Source organism: Piliocolobus tephrosceles, chromosome 4, assembly GCF_002776525.5.
Source record: "Piliocolobus tephrosceles isolate RC106 chromosome 4, ASM277652v3, whole genome shotgun sequence".
NCBI classification, from domain to species: Eukaryota; Metazoa; Chordata; class Mammalia; order Primates; family Cercopithecidae; genus Piliocolobus; species Piliocolobus tephrosceles.
This window is the reverse complement of record NC_045437.1, coordinates 110,680,893-110,700,587: the sequence shown is the minus strand read 5'-3', so window position 1 is coordinate 110,700,587 and position 19,695 is coordinate 110,680,893. Positions and strand designations below refer to the sequence as shown.

Sequence of the window (19,695 nt, the reverse complement as noted above, 5' to 3'; positions counted from 1 at the left end):
CTTCGGACATGCCAGGAGGGTTAGAGCACTGGTGGAAAGCAGAACCAGACAGAGGTCCGGCCTGGCCGGGGGTCCCAGGTGCTGCGTGATCACTCCTCATGTCCCCAGAAGCTCTCGGGTCCCCCCCACTGGAATGCCTGTGCCCCAGGAAATCAAGGTGAACCAGGCAGGTCTGTGTCGTGTACACCACTGTCCAAACAGCTGGTCCATGTCAACCCTCAGGCCTTGGCTAGGACATCTCCCCGTGGATGGAATGAAGTCTTGGCCTATTTGGACATTATCTGGCATCTAGATAATGATGATGTTTTCTCCACCACCTCATTCACGTAGGAGCACATGGTCACGTATGATACTGGCACACAGTGAAACGTCTTAACCATATAAAGAGGACACGTGCAGTGGAAAGGAAGTTTCTGCTCGACGTCCAGTGACCTCAGAGGCTATCACTGCCGGCCCTCTGGGCGTGGTGCCCTTCTAGAAATGCTCCATGCTCCTCCCCCAACCCTTGCATAATTTACTCATGTTCTGCAAGCTTCTTTTCCTCTTGGCACATCTTGGAGATTTACATTGCCTTCCAAGAGAATGCCAGCTTTCCCTTGCTCTGTTGAGAGCTTTCTCCAAAAGGCCCTGCTGTGTGGCTGCACTGTCTCTTGCCCGGCCCCTGCCAGACATCAGGCTGTCACTAGTCTTTGACAACCACAAGAGCCCTGAGCAGCTATCCTCACACGTGTGCACACACATCTCCGCAAAGACATCTGCTGGATACCTTCCTAGAAGCCCAACAGCTCTGGTCCACAGATGCGAACATTTTTAATTTTGAGAGATTGCCAAATTGCCTTCCAAAGAGAGTATGCGGATTTAAACTCTCACTGTCAAACTGTTTGATCTTTACCGACCTCATAGGTTTTAAAAAATGGATTCTCACTGTAGCTCTTATTTATGGATGAAAGGAATTCCAAAAGGGAATTCTGATGTAAACAGCAGGAGAAATTCCTGGGAAAGGAGCTTCATTTTATTTTGTGTTTTATTTTTAAAGAATAAGAGCACAGTGTGAATGCTGTTTTATTCACTTGAGTGCAGTAGAGTGCAGGGAGGATCCAGCCAAGAGGATGAGCTGCAAAAGGAAAGAAACAGAGCTTCCTTCATGAAAGAAATGACTGAAGAGATGTCACTATGCAAGGGGGCTCATGGGGAAAATGAGATTTATGAGTTCTTGCACAAAGATGGTGAAAACCACTCCTTGGCAACTTTTCTCACTGCAGTGAACTCCCATGCTGTGCCTGAGTGGCCACCGGGCCTCCCGCCTGGGTACGGACCCAGCTGGTGGTCCTGAGGACAAGGACCCCTTACACCCCTGCTGCTGTCCAGGAGGCTGTCGTGGGTCCAAAAGTCAGAGGCCCCTTGCGGAGCCTGCCGAACGTTCTCGCCTGATGTGCGTGCAGGAGTGAAGCCTGGCTGGGAGGCGGGGAGCTGCAGGGGGCAGTTGCAGAGCTGACTCATGAAGCACTCGGGAACATCACTCAGATGCAAAACCTTTTCAGAGTTGGCAGTGGGTACATTTCTGAACCTTTGTGTCATCTGTGATGTCTGTCCGCCCTTAGGGTGGTACAGGTATAATTCTAGAACATTCCCAGCCCAGGATGCCAGGAAAGTTTAGTGTAAAAGACACCAACAAAGATTTTGGGTTGTTCCCTCCCTCGCTTAACTGTGGTCTTTACATTGACCAGAATTGGACCATGTGCCCACAGGGAATTTTCTGGTTGTTTGTTTGTTTGTTTGTTTCTTTTTTGTTTTTTGTTTTTGAGATGGAGTCTCTCTGTCACCCAGGCTGGAGTGCAGTGGCACGATCTCAGCTCACTGCAACCACTGCCTCCCAAGTTCAGGAGATTCTCCTGCCTCAGCCTCCTGAGTATCTGGGATTACAGGCGTGCACCACCACACCCAGCTAATTTTTCTATTTTTTTAGTTCAGACAGGGTTTCATCATATTGGCCAGGCTGGTCTCGAACTCCTGACCTCGTGATTTGCCCGACTTGGCCTCCCAAAGTGCTAGGATTACAGGCATGAGCCACTGTGCCAGCCTCTGGTTGTTTTTAGAAGAATTAATGTTATGAAAAGTTTCACCGAGGCTGGGCACTGTGGCTTATGCCTGTAATCCCAGCACTTTGTGAGGCCAAGGCTGTGGGGATAACTTGGGCCTGGGAGTTCCAGGTTGCAGTGAGCTGAGATCACACCTCTGCACTCCAGCCTAGGCAACAGAGTGAGACCCTGTCTCAAAAAAAAAAAAAAAAAAAAAAAAGAAAAAAGTTTCACCTAAGCATGAATGGTGATAATTGCACAACTCTGAATATACTAAACCACTGAATTGCATGCTTTAGATGGGAGTATGCTATGGTACATGACTTATATCTCAAGAAAGCTGTTAAAAATTTTTAATTGACATTCAAAGATGTATTACTCCATTTTCATGCTGCTGTTAAAGACATGCCCAAGACTGGGCAATTTACAAAAGAAAAAGGTTTAATGAACTCATAGTTCCACATGGCTGGGGAGGCCTCACAATCATGACGGAAGGTGAAAGGCACGTCTCACACGGTGGCAGACAAGAGAAGAGAGTTTGTGCAGGGAAGCTCCCCTTTATAAAACCATCAGATCTCGTGAGACTTACTCACTCTCACGAGAACAGCATGGGAAAGATCCGCCCCTGTGATTCCGTTACCTCCTAGCACTGGGGAATTGTAGGAGCTGCAATTCAAGATGAGATTTGGGTGGGGACACAGTGAAACCATATCAAAAAGTAACTATCTTTTTAAAAAATAAGGTGACAAAAGTACCTCCCGTGCCCAGATGTTTGGGGGCTGTCGTGTGAGCCTCTGGAACCATAAATAGCAGCAGCAGCCCTGTGTGGCCCTCACTGGGGCCACTTCAGCCCTGCCGCATAAGGGCCTGCACTGCACACACAGACCTTACATTCAACTCCTCTCACCTGACCTAAAGACGGCAAGGAGGACAAAAATAGCCTACTGAGAAAATTGCTCTTGGCAGATTTTAAAAGAAATTGCCTATAACTGCTCAGAAAGCACAGTATACATATTTTTATATATAAATCCCCTCCTTAGTACATGTGTGCAAACATATCCTGTGTACAGTAGCTTTTAGGAAGCATGTTAAGCATAATTTATAGTACTATTTAATGTTATTGCCTATTTTTGACTGTTTATAGATTAATTAAGTTTATATGATGGGACTTCGCTCACAGTTCAGGAATATAACATTGATTTCACTGAGGTTTAATCATTTATTCAGAGGTAGCGTATTGACATGAATCTGATTTTTCAACGACCAGAGATGTTCCAGGTGGTTTCGTGTATAATCAAGGTCAACTCTCCGTTATCTGTGGGCAGGTTGTCCTCTCTGAGGTTCACCTCTGGAAACATTTCAGTCCTGATCAGATCTTTCTCTCATCCCAGCAAAACGTAGTTGGGAAAATAAACCTTCTTGTAACCCTCATGGCCTCCATCCCCGGGCGCTGGCCAGTGGGTAGGAATGTTTAAGTCCTGAGTTGGGGATTCTTGGTTCCACTCTGGCTCTGGACGAGTCACAGGCTCCCCTGGGGCTCTGGTCCAGAAGTTAAGAGGAGGGCCATGGACTAGCCTCAGAGGCTGTTTCAAGCATAGGATGACTCTGGGACCTGGTGGCCCAGTGCCCGGCCCACAGGGCGTTCTCGGTAAGGCGAGTTGCTTTTGTGGTCTGAGAGTTTGTGTTCCCCCATCGTTGTCTGCTGAAATCCTCACCCGCATGGCGATGTCAGTAGGAGGTGGGGCCTTGGGGAGGTGAATAGGTCATGGGGACAGGGGCCTCACAAATGGGATGAGTGCCCTTATTTAAAAATTACGGGGCTGGGCGCGAGGGCTCACGCCTGTAATCCCAGCACTTTGGGAGACCAAGGAGGGTGGATCACGAGGTCAGGAGATCAAGACCATCCTGGCTAACATGGTGAAACCCCGTCTCCACTAAAAATACAAAAAAAAATTAGCCGGTCGTGGTGGCTCATGCCTGCCATCCCAGCACTTTGGGAGGCCGAGGCGGGCAGATCACGAGGTCAGGAGATCGAGACCATCCTGGCTAACGTGGTGAAACCCCGTCTCTACTAAAAATACAAAAAATATTAACTGGGCATGGTGTCGGGTGCCTGTAGTCCCAGGTACTCGGGAGGCTGAGGCAGGAGAATGGTGTGAACCCGGGAGGCGGAGCTTGCAGTGAGCCGAGATCGTGCCACTGCACTCCAGCCTGAGTGACAGAGCGAGATTCCATCTCAAAAAAATAAAACCTCCAGATAGACCCCCGCCCCTTCCACCATATGAGGTTGGAATGAGAAGTCATTGTGAGGAATGGGCCCTCACCAGACACTGAGTCTGCTGGCACCTTGGTCTTGGACTTCTCAGCCTCCAGAACTGTGAGAATAAATGTCTGTGGCTTATGACCCAGGCACTCTGTGGTATTTTGTTACAGCAGCCCAAGCCAACTAGGACAGTTACTGTGAATATGCCTGAAACCCAGTGACGTTTCTGTGACCCACACTGTTGCCTCCCTCCATGGATATGGATACACACTCATCACGTATTCTGTTCCATGTGTGAACAGGACTGGGTGCCAACACACAATGAGGAACACAACGATAGAAGCACCAGCCTGTGCCCTTGGTGGGGACTGTGGGTATACCATGATGTGAGAGCACTGAGGTGGCCAGAGCCAGGAGCACACCTGCCCAGGGCGGGGGCTGGAGCTGAGCTTTGAGGTGGGCAGGTTTTCCCAAGTGGTGGGAGAGAGGATGAAAGGACAGAGCGATGACGGGATGGGGATGGGGCGTGCACAGGGCAGGAGAGAGGAGATCAAGGATCTGTCATCACAAACGAGGAGTGCAGGAATCTGGAAGGCAGAACCAACACCACAACGGCTAACTTTCTATTTGGAAAAATATTATCTTGAAATACGAATACAGAAAGTCAAGTGGAACAAAATCTTCTTGACTCATAGGCCTACCTTGAACATAAGGATTCTGCAGGGGCCAAGGGGCATGAAATGGTTTTATTCTTGCTGTCATGAAAGTAGTGCTTTTTTTATTTTGAGACAGAGTCTAGCTCTGTTGCCAGACTGGAGTGCTGTGGCACGATCTCGGCTCACTGCAACCTCCAGCTCCCTGGTCCAAGCAATTCTTCTGCCTCAGCCTCCCGAGCAGCTGGGATTAGAGGCACGCACCGCCATGCCCAGCTAATTTTTGCATTTTTAGTAGAGATGGGGTTTCACCATGTTGGCCAGGCTAGTCTCGAACTCCTGACCTCAGGTGATCCACTCATCTCGGCCTCCCAAAGTGCTGGGATGACAGGTGTGAGCCACTGCGCCCGGGCTCACATAGTGTTTATTTAAGGCCCAGCTCCAGCCTTATGGAGAGGGGGACCGTGGAAGCAAAGACCCCAGTGCCTGTCCCATCTGCCCCAGAGGCTGCTGTCACTTCCTGTGGCACGCCTAGATGTGTGCGATGCAAATCGGGGAGTGCGTGGAGGTGGGGACTTCTGGATGTCCCAAGGTGGCTGAGTTTCATGGCTGCCTTTTCTCTTATGGACGTTGCCACACTGAAAGCTGCCTCCTGCAAGTACAGCATAGGATGAGTTCTCAGCAGTGAAACTGCCAGCCCGAGACATGTGACATAGACTTTCTGGGGGTCACAGGGGGAAGAAGGGGCGCGCTGTTCTTCAGCTGTGCCCGGGGAGGTGCACACCCACCTCCGCAAGCCCCTGGGATGCCACCTTGGTGCATCCCCAAAGCGTCTTCTTCCAAACACAAGCTGAGTATTTTACGAATGCGCCATTTTTTTTTCTCTTGGAACAGGAATCTTTGCCTACATGAACTACAGAGTCCCCCGGACCAGGAAGAAGATCTTTGAAACCCTCATCAAGGGCCTGCAGCGGCTGGAGTACAGAGGCTATGACTCGGCAGGTGGGTCTGCGGCCGCCCTCCTCGTGGCTGGGGACGGGGCTCCGCTGCTCTGGTCTCACCCGTTTCCTATGTAGGGGGGTGTACAACCTGGGCATTTTTCTGCTACTTTTTAACATCTCTTTTCAATATAAAAATAACACTTGTCCGTTAAAGAAATTAGAAAACTGTAGACAAATAGAAAGAAGGAACAAGGGTGAGAAACCCCAGAAAACCCTGTTCATCAGAAGTCCCCCCGTCAGGAAGCAGAGAGGGTACAAAGCCGCAGTCATGCTGTGTGAGTACGTCCTGGACAGCTGCTCTGCAGCGCGGTGACGGACTTTGAACAGCACTGTATTGTGCACGTACAAATTTGCCAAAAGGGTAGTTTTTTTATTTTTATCGCTCAGGCTGGAGTGCAGTTCTGAGAAACTGGCTCACTGCAGTCTCAGACTCCTGGGCTCAGGCGACCCTCAGCCTCCTCAGCAGCTGGGACTACAGGCGCACACCACCACACCCGGTTAATTTTTTGATTCTGTAGAGATGAGGTCTCACTGTGTTGCCTGGCGTAGCCTCAAGCGATCCTCCTGCCTCTGCCTCCCAAAGCACTGAGACTATAGGTGTGAGCCAGCGAGCCCAGCCAAGAGGGTAGAGCGTGTGCTAAGTCCTCTTATCACACACGAAACAATACATAAAGAGGGCAGGAGGAGACGCTCGGAGGTGACAGGTTGATGGCATAGACTGCGGTGATGGTTTCCTGGGGGCACGTGGGCCTCCAAGCTCATCAGGTGTAACCGTTGAGTGTGCACAGCTTTGCGCTTGTCAGGCCTACCTCAGTGAAGTGCCTTCATTAAAAAAGGACCCGACCCCCAGTCGTTGGGTCCCCGCTCTGGTCGCTCTTGTCTGTTGGGGTGGTCTGTGGTGGAGAGGGGAAGAGGTGTTGTACGTCGATATTTGCATATTTACAAAAAATATGCAATTTTGTTATTTTATGTTCTTCTCTTTTCACTTAGCATTTCTGTGATCCTAAACTCTTTCATTCTGTTTTGTTTTTTTTTTTTTGAGATGGAGTCTCGCTCTGTCACCTAGGCTGGAGTGCAGTGGTGCTATCTCGGCTCACTGCAAACTCCACCTCCCGGGTTCAAGTGATTCTCCTGCCTCCACCTCCTGAGTAGCTGGGATTACGGGCGCCCACCACCACACCTGGCTAATTTTTGTACTTTTAGTAGAATCGGGGTTTCACCATGTTGGCCAGGATGGTCTTGATCTCTTGACCTCGTGATCCGCCTGCTTCGGCCTCCCAAAGTGCTGGGATTACAGGCGTGAGCCACCGTGTCTGACAGATCCTAAAGTCTTTCTAAGTAGCTTTCTAAGTGGCTACACAGTGCTCCACGTTGTGGCTGTCCCAGAGTTCAGGCCTCCACTCACTACAGAGGTGGATGTTTAGTCTGTTGACCCTGTTCAATTATGCAGCCTGAGGAGAAGGGGGGAATCCCGATTATTTTAGATCCCTGTCAACTCTTACGATAGACGATGGGAGGAACACCGACGAACGCAGTGGAGATGCCAACGAAAATGTCACAATGTGAGGAGCCCTTGGGATGAATGCCTTGCCTGGGCCCATTGCCATCAGCCGAGGGCCTGGTAGCACCTGCAGTGGGGAAGCGTCCCGAGGGGCTCACAGGCAGGAGCAGGGCTGGGGGCAGCTGCGGCCCGAGAGGAGGCAGGAGCTTCCCCACTTGCTGTTAAGCCTCTTTCAAACTAGATTTCCTGAAAACTGCCCAGCTCTCCAACCCGCCGTAAACGGACAGCCCGGGGCACGGCAGCCTTGGCCTTGTGGAGCACCTGTGCCAAGTGTGTGAGAAAAAGCTTAAGTTCCAATATAACAAATAATGTCTGCATCACAGGTGTGGCAATCGATGGGAATAATGATGACGTCAAAGAAAGACACATTCAGCTGGTCAAGAAAAGGGGCAAAGTCAAGGCTCTCGATGAAGAACTCTACAGTAAGTGGAGGGCCTCGGGGCGGGAGGAGCCAGTGCAGCACCAGTCTAGGACTGTATTCCAACAGTGTCGGACACTGGAGATTTTCACTTGTCCCAGCTCAGATGCACAGAAGGAGGGTTAAGCCCATGCTGTAAAACCGGGCTTCGCAGGGTGTGGGATGGTTTATTTTAGGTGGTGGCAGCACGGGGATAATTTTTTTAAGTGTTAATAGTTATATACAGTAGTTATTTTAATTCTGGCAAATGATACTGCTTTTCTGTTTATGGTGGGGCTATATCATTTTCTTTTTAAAGCAAGTTTATTTCTGTGAAGAAGAGAGCTAAGCTACAGACAAGTAGTAAATAATCCTCAGCATGGGCGGTTTGTGGGCCTGAGTGGACTCCTGGGGTGGGAGCTGGCGGGGAGGTGCCGTCGGTGTGGGTGATGTGACTTGGGTAACGACACCAGGTTACCCTCATAGTCCTGGGCCAAGGCTTGTGGTTCAAGTGTGGCAAACTGATTTTCCTTTCATTTAGAACAAGACAGCATGGACTTAAAAGTGGAGTTTGAGACACACTTCGGCATTGCCCACACGCACTGGGCCACCCACGGGGTCCCCAGTGCTGTCAATAGCCACCCCCAGCGCTCGGACAAAGGCAACGGTATGTGGCATGCTTCCCCCTCCCCACGGTTCCACCTCACCCTGAGCTGTGTCAGGGCCAGTTCCCGCCAAAGCAGGTTCCACGCCCACCTCTGACTTCTCAGCCTGCTTCGTCTTCCCAAGAGAATGCGGATGACCCCTCTCCCAGAGATCTGCCAGTGGCCTAGACCTCAGTCAGGAGGCAGGCAGCCTGGTCTAGGGCGCTGCTGGCCTCCCAGGAGTGCACAGGAAAAGCATGGCACTTAACCAGGAGAACTGCTGGCTCCTTGGAACCCAGCCCATGAGTGGGATGAGGCCGCATGAGGGACTGAGGAGTCTGGACAGTCTTCCTCCCCAAGCGACGGAAATGTTGTAGAAGGCTGTGCCCTTCAGGGAAGGATGGGTTCTGTCCTTATGCAGCTAAACCCATCTCTTACCCGCGGAATAGTCCAGGTGAGGGCAGGGGCTGTACTGGTCTTGATTGGTGCCCGATGCACCATGGGCCCCAGCAGGAGACCTCAGCAGCCAGGGGCTTAGGGTTTGGAGAAGTAGGGGCTGCAGCCGGAAGCCAAGGGCTCTTCCCAGGTGGAGAGCCCTCAACTCAGCTTACTCATGTTTTTAAAAATTGAGAATCACTGTGCATAAAAGTCCAGACTTCTGGCATCCCTTGAAAAACTGGAGGATCTGGAAACACTGAGCTGATGGTGAGTTGGAGCACCGCGGATTGGCAGAGGGCCAAGGTCGCTGCAGCTGCTGTCCTTGGTGGGTTTAAGGCTCTCCTGTTCGCCCAGTCACCCCCTCAGGCCAGCTCAGGGGTCTGTGTCACTTGCTTGGGGTCCCAGGATGGTTCTCCACGTGTGATTCTTTTAAATGACACCCTTGCCCCCTCTCGTGGGGGAAAGACTGGTAGGTCTGCACTTCCTGGTGGCTGCTCTCAGGGGTCTGTGGTCAGCCCCACGGCGCCGGGTCCCCTGCAGTGGGATGCAGTAGGCATGGAGTGGGAGAGAGGATCTAATCCCTGTCTCCTCCCAGGCCTCCAAGGGCAGGCCAGAGTCTAAGATATAACCTGGGCCTTCCAGGGGGTCCCCCACTCTAGGTGCGTTCTGGTCTGGTCACAACCCCCTGAAGCCCCCAACCTGGACATGCCAAGGGAGGGTGTACAGCATAGAGAGTGATTTCTGAAGTCAGCGGGATCCCCCAACCCAAGACATCCTGTGGCATCGTGTAAGTTCGTGCCAAGCTTAATGTTAGATAGGACCAAATATATCAGAGCAGTTACTGGGAGCTTATTAGCAAGCACTAAGCCTTGACACTTAACAAGTCCCTCTGCGGTTAATCCTGGTGGAAGTCAGGCCACAGGAGAGTAGCACCAGCCTGCTTGGTGCCCCCTACCCACTGCAGATCAGTGGTTCTCTGAGGCAGTGTAACTGGGCGGGATGGGCAGGCACCCCCACCATCCACAGAAAGTGCAGTGGTGCTGCTTCTCCCCAGAGCACTCTGCAGGGCGTCAACAGCACAGCCTGCCCAATTTGGAAGGGAAGGTGTCCCCCAGAGAACGGAAGGAGATCCCCGTTCACCCCGCTCAGCAGAGCAGCCTGGTGGTATCACAGGGGCCAGGGCTACTCATGCAGGCATCCACGTGGTCAAAGTCTTGAGGGAGTGAGGTTTTTGCTGGGGCCTGTTCCTTGGTTCTGGCTCGCCCCCTGAACCATAGGGCATTTCATCACTGAGGCACACACCCTATATCCAGGAGAAGGACAGCAGACCCCATGGTGCTGAGGACCTAGAATGTACATCTGGCCAGAGCCCAGGTCAGATGCGGAAGCTGGTCCCTGGAGCAGTCATGCTGGCCAAGAAAACACTGCACCCAGACCACGTGCCCTGAGGTGTTGCCACTTCAGCCGCTGTGTTCTGCCCTCCTGATGATAACATGAACCTCATTGGAAAATCCCCCACTTCAGTGCAGACAGTGATTCTCTCTGTGTCCCCAAAGCAGGGAGGCTCCAAGGAGACCCACCCACACCCAAACTTGGACACTCCAGCCCTGACTCAGGATGAGTAATTGAAAAGAAAACAACAGGGCAATAAGCAAAGATTTATAAAATTTCTTTGACAATTCAGCAGTGATAGCTGAAGGGCATGCTTTTAAGGAAGTCTGAACACCCAGCAACTGCACTGAACACCCAGCAGCTACACTGCACACCCAGCAACTACACTGAACACCCAGCGGCTACACTGCACAAGGAAATGACACAAAGATTTTGCAAAGACAACATGGATTCTAGGAAATAAATTAATGATAGGATCATAGACTGAGATGAAAGAAAGTGTGATAGAATTAAGAGAATAATGTAAAGAAACAATATCACCGGCCAGGCACGGTGGCTCACGCCTGTAATCCCAGCACTTTGGGAGGCCGAGGCGGGTGGATCACGAGGTCAGGAGATGGAGACCATCCTGGCTAACACAGTGAAACCCCGTCTCTACTAAAAATACAAAAAATTAGCCTGGCATGGTGGCGGGCGCCTGTAGTCCCAGCTGCTGGGGAGGCTGAGGCAGGAGAATGGCGTGAACCCGGGAGGCGGAGCTTGTAGTGAGCCGAGATGGCGCCACTGCACTCCAGCCTGGGCGACAGAGTGAGACTCCGCCTCAAAAAAAAAAAAAGAAACAATATCACCAAAGATACTAAACAAAATGGAGAAGGGGATGGATGTGGAGCCAGTTAATATAGGTAACTGGTGTGTAAAAGAAGCGATCAGAACACAGAGCAGTAAAAATTAAATAAATAAAAAGAATAGAGCTGAGCTGTGGTCAGCACATCTGTTGAAACTGGGCCTTTCTTATTTAAGCCCTCCCATTTTTGAGTGTGACCTCACATAAACAAACAATATGATTTTTTTAAATAGAGGAAATCATGGTGAGAATAAAGAAAAAGAATAATGGAAAAGATTTTTTAAAATGCTGTGGGAGAAATCTTTCCTGAACTAAAGGAAAACTTGAGTTGGAGATTCAAAGAAGGGTTCAAAAATAGTCAATAGGCCGGGCGCGGTGGCTCAAGCCTGTAATTCCAGCACTTTGGGAGGCCGAGTGGATCACCTGAGGTCAGGAGTTCGAGACCAGCCTGGCCAACATGTGGAAACCCCGTCTCTACTAAACCCCGTCTCTACTAACAAAATACAAAGATTAGCCAGGCATGGTGGCGGGCACCTGCAATTCCAGCTACTTGGGAGGCTGAGGCAGGAGAATCGCTTGAACCCGGGGCGGCTGTGGTTGCAGTGAGCCAAGGTCTTGTCACTGCATTCCAGCCTGGGTGACAGAGTGAGATTCCGTCTCAAAAAATAATAATAATAAATAAGATTTCGCAGCGATGCTTTGAAAAAAAGTGGTCAATATTTATGAAGCGTATCCAACATCTAGACACCTCCTGGTGGAATTATTGAACCTCAAAGGCAATAGGGAATCTTTCTGTCCTCTGGGAGGAGAGGGAAATGGGGCTACTTGCCCAGAAAAATTATCAGGCCGGCCTTGGACCCTTCCCTCAAGGTACTCATACCCCCGCTCTTTATTGAGAAAATGCAGTGGGGTGGAGGCAGACATCCCTCACCGCAGCCCACCCCGCTCTGGCCCCTCCAGGGTCAGCAGGAGAGCTACCTGTGCAGGAAACCACCCGTGAGTGCGGCAGGCCTGGGGGAGGTGGGAGAAGCTGCAGACGGCAGATCCCGCTGTGCAGGAATGTGGCTGAGCCTGGGGATGCCAGAACTTCTGGGATTTTTCCCCCAAGGAAACTAGGATTTTAAAGTGAACCCTCAGAATTTTAAAAACTCAAATACTTTTACCACACAGTGTGGGTCCAACAAAGCACGGGGCTGGACTGTTCTTTGCGACCTCTTTGTGCCTAAAGCCAGTTGAGACTGCCTGGAATCATTTCTGGAACGAAGCGTTCATCATCCCCATGGGACACGAACCCCAAAGCCTGTTGGATACAATAATAGCACACGGGAGAGTTCGCTGCACAGTCAGGCTGGTGGCTGCCAGTCACTGAACGAAGGAGGTGTATCTCCTCGGGTTTCCATTGTAGCAGCCGCTGCCCTAGACATCCCTGGTACTAATACCCGGTTCCATTGTAGCAGACGTCAGTGCTAATCACTGTAAACAAAGTGTGCTTAACAGAAGTCTTGAGGCCTGGAGTTTGCCAAGAGTTCTCAACCTTGAAATCATCTCTCTTCACATCTGACGTGAACTTCCTTCCCAATAGCATTCCTCTCTTAACTTTTTTTTCAGAATTTGTTGTCATCCACAATGGGATCATCACAAATTACAAAGATCTGAGGAAATTTCTGGTAAGATGCTTCCCCTAGGTGATGTCTCAATCTCGTGGGATTGGTCTCCCCAGAAACTTGACAACCAGCTCATTCTCTTGCGGAAACCAGTGGGAACTGAGCCTCACACTCAGCCACGTCACCGTGTTGAGCAGGAACCTCTGCATCCGCTGAGGCAGGCCCTGCAGATCTCGTTTGAGGAGATAACAGGCCATTAGCGTTTATCTCAAGGGCCACTGCAGATTCCCAGAACCAAAATAACAGGAACTTTGTTTTATTAAACTGTCTGCATATATAACACAGCGACTTGTATACCAGCGGAATTGGGGCAGAAAGTTAGAGGTGAATGTCCAAAGTTTGAAAGGCTTTGTGGTGTTAGTTGGGATGTGGGTGGATTTGACTCAATGTATTTTATCATTTTGACTGCTGTTATTTTGCAATGTCCAGATTAGTGGCAAGGGCGAGCTTCTGAGGTGGGGTGATCTCAGGGCCTCCTGGAGTGACTCAGAGGTATTTGGCTGTGTGATGCTGGCAAACATTTTTCGTCCCTTCCCAGTTTTCCTTGTTCTCGATTTAAGTCACTCCAAGGGCAGATCACCAGGGAGGAGAGGGAGTTGGCCAGGCAGGCATTGTGCAATGACCAATCTCTCACACTGTGCCGACTGCATATTCCAGGAAAGCAAAGGCTACGAGTTTGAGTCAGAAACAGATACAGAGACCATCGCCAAGCTGATTAAATATGTGTTCGACAACAGAGAAACTGAGGACATTACGTTTTCAACACTGGTCGAGAGAGTCATTCAGCAGTTGGTGAGTTACAAATCCCATCTGACTCATTCCTTCGTTCTTTCATTAAAAACATTTTTTTCAAGCAGCAAGTGCCAAGGAATCCTTCATTTTTTGTAAACCCTTATTAGACAAACCTGCACAAAGTCCTGAGGATAAAGGACAGCTCATGTACAGCATCTCACCTCAAGATGTGACACTCTTGTAGAACTGGAAGACGCTCTGTGGTTTGGGAAGTGAACATCAAATAGAAAGTGACCTGCTTCACTGTGACCCCTCTGAAATTGTGCCTGGCATTAGAATCCATGGCTTTTTATGATGCCCACATGAACTTGGTGGTGGTGTGCAGGGAGGGTTGTGGGTGCAGAGAGGGTTGTGGTACCAAGGGAGGAGGTGTTTTTAGTTTTTTTTTATTTTGAGACAGAGTCTCAGTCTGTTGCACAGGCTGGAGTGCAGTGGAGTGATCTCGGCTCACTGCAACCGCCACCTCCCGGATTCAAGCCATTCTCCTGCCTCAGCCTCTGGTGTGGCTGAGACTCCAGGCACACGCCACCACACCTGGCTAATTTTTGTATTTTTAGTAGAGATGGGTTTTCACTCTGTTGACCAGGCTGGTCTTGAACTCCTGACTTCAAGTGATCCACCTGCCTTGGCCTCCCAAAATGTTGGAATTTACAGGCGTGAGCCACCGTGCCTGGCCTGTTTTTGTGATAGGCGATATCGCAGCATGTCTGTACGCGGAACGGAATGGCCCAAAAGAGGGAGAGAGAGAGAGAGAGAGCGAGAGAGATTGGGGACATTGCAGAGGACAGGGCCCAGGGAGCAGAAGTCCCTGAGAAGGGAGCACACACTGGGAGTATTGTCCAAGGGGAGACCCTTACACGGAGGAGGAGGTGGAGCAGACACAGGCCCATGTGGGACAAGGGAGGACGAGAGGGGTCCAGGCCTCTCAGAGTCCATCCTCTCAGACAGCAGTGCCACCCAATAGCTCCCCCAGGGCTGAGGCCACCTGGACACTGGCCCAGAGTCCAGAACATCTGTCAGGCACCACCCTGTAGTTTAAAATGTATCATTCTTGAGCAGGTGTTTTCAGAGTCTGATTTAGAAAGTAAGTCTACAGTTGAAACCCTTTTTGTCCTCTAATTCCCATTATTGGAGGTCCATCATTTAGAGGACGTGTTTATAAATAACAGCCTATCCCACATTTGATGTGCTGGATAATGTGCAGTGAGCCAGTTAGGTATTACAGCATGCTGTTTCTTCTTTTCCATTTTTATTTTGAAATTTCAGAAATACCTCACTCATAATGACACTTTTAAACTTAAGACTTTTCCTAGGCCAGGCGCGGTGGCTCAAGCCTGTAATCCCAGCACTTTGGGAGGCCGAGACGGGCGGATCACGAGGTCAGGAGATCGAGACCATCCTGGCTAACACGGTGAAACCCTGTCTCTACTAAAAATAAAAAAACTAGCCGGGCGAGGTGGCGGGCGCTTGTAGTCCCAGCTACTCGGGAGGCTGAGGCAGGAGAATGGCATAAACCCAGGAGGCGGAGCTTGCAGTGAGCTGAGATCCGGCCACTGCACTCCATTCCGGGCGACAGAGCAAGACTCCACCTCAAAAAAAAAAAAAAAAAAAAAAAAGACTTTTCCTACCTGGGACAGTACAGGGTTCTTTTTGGCAGAGAATGAGCAGTGTTTTCTATTCAGTCCGATTTTGTGGTTGACAGAGCAGCAGGGTCTGCCTGAAGCCCCCTGGTTTGTGGCAGTTTGAAAGCCCCGCTGAGGCCTGGGGACGCCGACTCAGGTTCCTCTGGTCTTGTAGCTGAGTTGGCAACCTGGACCCAGCACGCTGACCACACAGGGCCTGGGGCTGCCCGTGGCTCCCACACTTGGAGGATTTCATGTGGAAATTCAGATTTGCAGCTGGTTATATATAACTGAGCTCTGCTAGGGTTGTGGTAAGTGAGTACAGGATGGTCAGGATGTAGGGGAGGAATTTACACCAAGAATTTAAGTCGGAAAACCATCTGGATTCTTGTGTTAGGAGAACTGGATTCTAGTTCTGACTTTGCACAGACTCACCAGCTGAGACCCAGAGGGCGAGTGACAGAAATGTTCACGGAAGTGATAATAGCAGTAACGATAATAACAACCTGGCCTTCTCTCGGGCCCCGTGTGCCAGGCTCAGTGCATTGGCTTATCATCACAGAAGCCACACCAGGTGACACTGTTGTCACTTCCTTCACAGATGAGGAAAATGGGACCAAAGAAGGCTAAAGGGTTAGCCCAGTTAAAGGATGGAGCCAGGACTTGAACCCAGGCCCTACTGTGTGTTGAGTGAAAGTGCAGTTCACAGGGGCTGAGTAGGTGCTGTCCCTGAGCAGGGCAGGGCAGCCTGGCCCCAGCTATCATCTCCTGTGACTCTCACTGCCCCTGTCCGCCCAGCTGGCACCCCTGCCGGGCTCCCTATGGGCCTGGGCAAGCATGCTGCACATTACTCACCGTGGAATTCACACTTCCGGTTTGTGGTACTTCCCGTGGCCCCATCTGTTTTGCTTTTCCTCGTGATGTCACCCCCGATGCGCTGTTCTGCCCTCAGTTCCCTGACGGACCCCAGGAACCTCCCGCCATGAAGAGGGGCCCAGGGGGACCCTGGCTGTGGCCAGGCCGCAGAGCATGGTTGCTAGAACGAGTTGACCCTCACTGTTTGTGTGTTTTCAGGAAGGTGCATTCGCGCTGGTTTTCAAGAGCATCCACTACCCAGGAGAAGCTGTTGCCACACGGTGAGGCGGAACACACCGGCACTTCCCATAAGAAAGAAATAAAATAAAATCACTTAGCTGGAGGGAGAAGGGAGAAGTAGGGCCTCTGGCAGGCTGGAAGGCGCTTGTGGTATCTAAAGGACAACTGTGGTTCAGCCCCGGGGACCGTGTTCCCCCCGCCCCCCCAGTGGCTGGTGGTGCTACACTTCTGAATTAAAAAAAAAAAGAAACCTGAAAGTTGGATTTGTATTTGAAATCTCCACAGATTTTTAGAGGTGGGCAACCAATACTATAAGTACATTTGTACAAACAGGGCAGATCCAGGTTTTGTGGGGCTTGAAGCCTGTACAATATGGGGTCCCCCTTTAAGAAAAAGCATGCAAAATTATGAACATGAAACTAGGGAGCAAAGTGAATATGGATTTAGATCCAGTACAGAAGAGGCCTTGAAGGCCCAGAGCTCAAGCTTCACCTTCACAAAGGAGCATCCCAGGAATCAGCTCAGAGAGCCTGGTTGCCCCCATGTGTCCCTCTGTTACGTGGGTCCCCAGTGCTGCACAGATTTACAGAAGCAGATTAAGTGCTATCCTGTTTATATTCAGATGGGTTGATCATCCATCCATCCATCCATCCAACTATGCAACTAATACTTGCTGTGCACTTACTGTGTGCTGGGCCCTGGGGACTTAGTGGCATCTGACCTGGTCCCTGCCTTGCAGGGCTGAACAGTTGTGCAGGAGGGCAGAGAAGGGCAGAGGATGGTGATGCTCTATGCCGGACCCCAGCACAGGACATCACCTTACCTGGCAGGGGGCAGTGGCAGGTAGCCCCAGGCAGGGGGCTGCCTGGGTCAGGCAGGCAGTGGGAAGAGGAACCAGCATGAGCACAGGCAAGGGGCCCAGAGGGAGTGGGACCTCCAAGGATCCCCGTTGGCAAGGTGGGGGCGTGGTGCAAGGCATTGGTGGGACGGAGGCGTTCCAGGCTCAGTGTGTGTCTACTGACACCTGCTGTGTACCAGGCACGGGAAGTAGTGGTGAGCAAGGTGGTAATGGACACCGCTCCAGGGCCTCAAAGGCTGTGGGGAGTGGAGGGGCGGACAGAGGCCGGCTCTAAATGGCCTCATTGCCCTGTGGGCTGCAGACTTTATCTGAAGCCCAGGGGAGCCATCTGGAATGAACCTGTGGCCTGGGAGACTGGGCCGGAGAGGGTGAGGCTGTGTCTCCCAGACTGGCATAGTATCTCAGCAGGGAACAAAGGGAGTTTATCATCATTTTTTAAACCTTTTCTAAGACTGGAACTAATTTGCCATTTGGAATTTAATTCCTTCAATTCATAAAATTATAAAATACCAGTTGGTTCGTATCAAATTTAGAAGCCCTTTTTAAAATCCAATTTTATCATGATTTACTATTTTAATGAACTCCGAAGAAGGTATCGTGAAGAAGCAATAAAGCTTTATTTTTCAAAATTGCCTGTAGCTGAGGGCTCTGTAACCTCCAGGACAATCTTCGGGTTGTCTTGGGAGAATTATGTCTCAAGGTCTAGAGAAACAGCAGAGCTCAGTCTACAGCAATAAAATTTGGTGGAGTCATTTGCCAAGAAAATTAGATAACCACCTACTTTCTCACTGCCATTATTATAAACTATTTACGCTATTTCCCCACTGACCCCAGAACTATGTCTCAGATTTGCTTTAGACAATAAATGATTAAAATATTCAGTGTTCATAGCATCTTCCTCAAAGCCCCAGACTTTGTCCCCCGCTTTGAGAAGTCCTAAGTGGGGTGGAAGCAGGCCAACATGACTGGAAAACAAGGTCTGTGATTGTTGAAGAAAAATTTAGGAACTGCGTTGAGTTAGGCTAACAGATGATGGATGTATGTGGGCTGGATTCAAGCGGATAAGCAAGCACTTCATTAGTTCATTGATCTAAGTTAGCAAGAAATCGCCTAAGGTGAGGTGTTACCGGATTGTGTTCTAATTCATGTGTTTGCAACAGCTCTCTTAAATTGTCTTATTACAGTGTTTGTCTGTGCTTTTTCCTTATTAGTAAATTAATGTCTAGAGGGGAAAAGGCACACATCCTTTAGTAACTACTGCAATTTTACCTGCTTGGTTTCTAAGAACTGCAGGTTTAGAGCGTATGCATTACCAGAGTGAGCCACTTATTTCCGTGCACACCCATGGTGAATTTTATTTGCATGTTGTAATTTATAAGAATGAGCAAAGGATGAGATTTTGGAAGCAAGGTGTCATTTAAATAATGAGATCTTTTTATTTATCTATTTAGACATGGAGTCTTGCTTTGTCACCCAGGCTGGAATGCAGTGGCGCGATCTCGGCTCACTGCAATCTCTGCCTCCCGGGTTCAAGTGATTCTCTTGTCTCAACCTCGCAAGTAACTGGAATTACAGGCGCCTGCCACCATGCTAGGCTAATTTTTGTATTTTTAGTAGATACAGGGTTCCATTATGTTGGCCAGGCTGATCTCGAACTCCTGATCTCGTGATCTGCCCGCCTCAGCCTCCCAAAGTGCTGGGATTACAGGCGTGAGCCACCGCGCCCGGCCAAATCATGAGCTCTTAATCACATTCACCCCTAGAAGTTGTGAATCAGAAGGAAATATCCTACAGCTCTTTCCTGAAGGTCCCCTGCCGAGGGGCTCAGAGAGCCGGCTCCAGTGGCTGAGACAGTGACGCCGGGACAGGAGGCCTGAGTGAGGGCCCCTCACCTTGGCCAGCTGCAGACTCCCTGAGATTTTGCCTGTGGCAGTCATTGTCTCCTTTATGATGAAGTCTACGTGGTACAGGGTGACGATTCTAAACTTCATCCATGGGGTGTCACTTAGGCAGAGACAACCACCCAAGAAATCGCCTTATGTCACCTACAAAGTAGAGAATATACAAAAGTCAGTCCGACCAGTGCCCACTAATGCCAGAGAACTGGGCTGGGGAAGGGAAGGAACAACAGGGGGTCTTTGGGCAGACGGTGGGTGCAGAGTCCTATTGTTAGAGGGATGTGCTGCGGCCTTGGCTGGGTAGAGACCCAGAGTGCCCCGTGGCCCACCAGCGCCTCGTCCACTGCTGAACACTCAGCCTCCGCCATCTAACCGTGTGGGTTGGTCACACGTGGGGACTCGACTGGACTGGAGGAAGCCCGGCCTAGGAGGGTGGGAGTGGGACAGGTTATCAGGCTTACTGGGCAGGGGGGTGATGCCAAGTCAGGGACCTG

At 50.4% G+C, this 19,695-nt stretch overlaps 1 protein-coding gene across 1 annotated transcript in view; it reads left to right on the top strand.

Moving 5' to 3' along the window:
• GFPT2 (glutamine-fructose-6-phosphate transaminase 2) overlaps nt 1-19,695 on the top strand; it is a 47,024-nt gene that overhangs the window by 8,672 nt on the left and 18,657 nt on the right. The window contains 6 exon segments of the mRNA XM_026448656.2: nt 5,889-5,996; nt 7,880-7,978; nt 8,495-8,620; nt 12,880-12,938; nt 13,593-13,727; nt 16,424-16,485. Of these exon segments, the coding sequence (XP_026304441.2) occupies nt 5,889-5,996; nt 7,880-7,978; nt 8,495-8,620; nt 12,880-12,938; nt 13,593-13,727; nt 16,424-16,485 (589 nt within the window).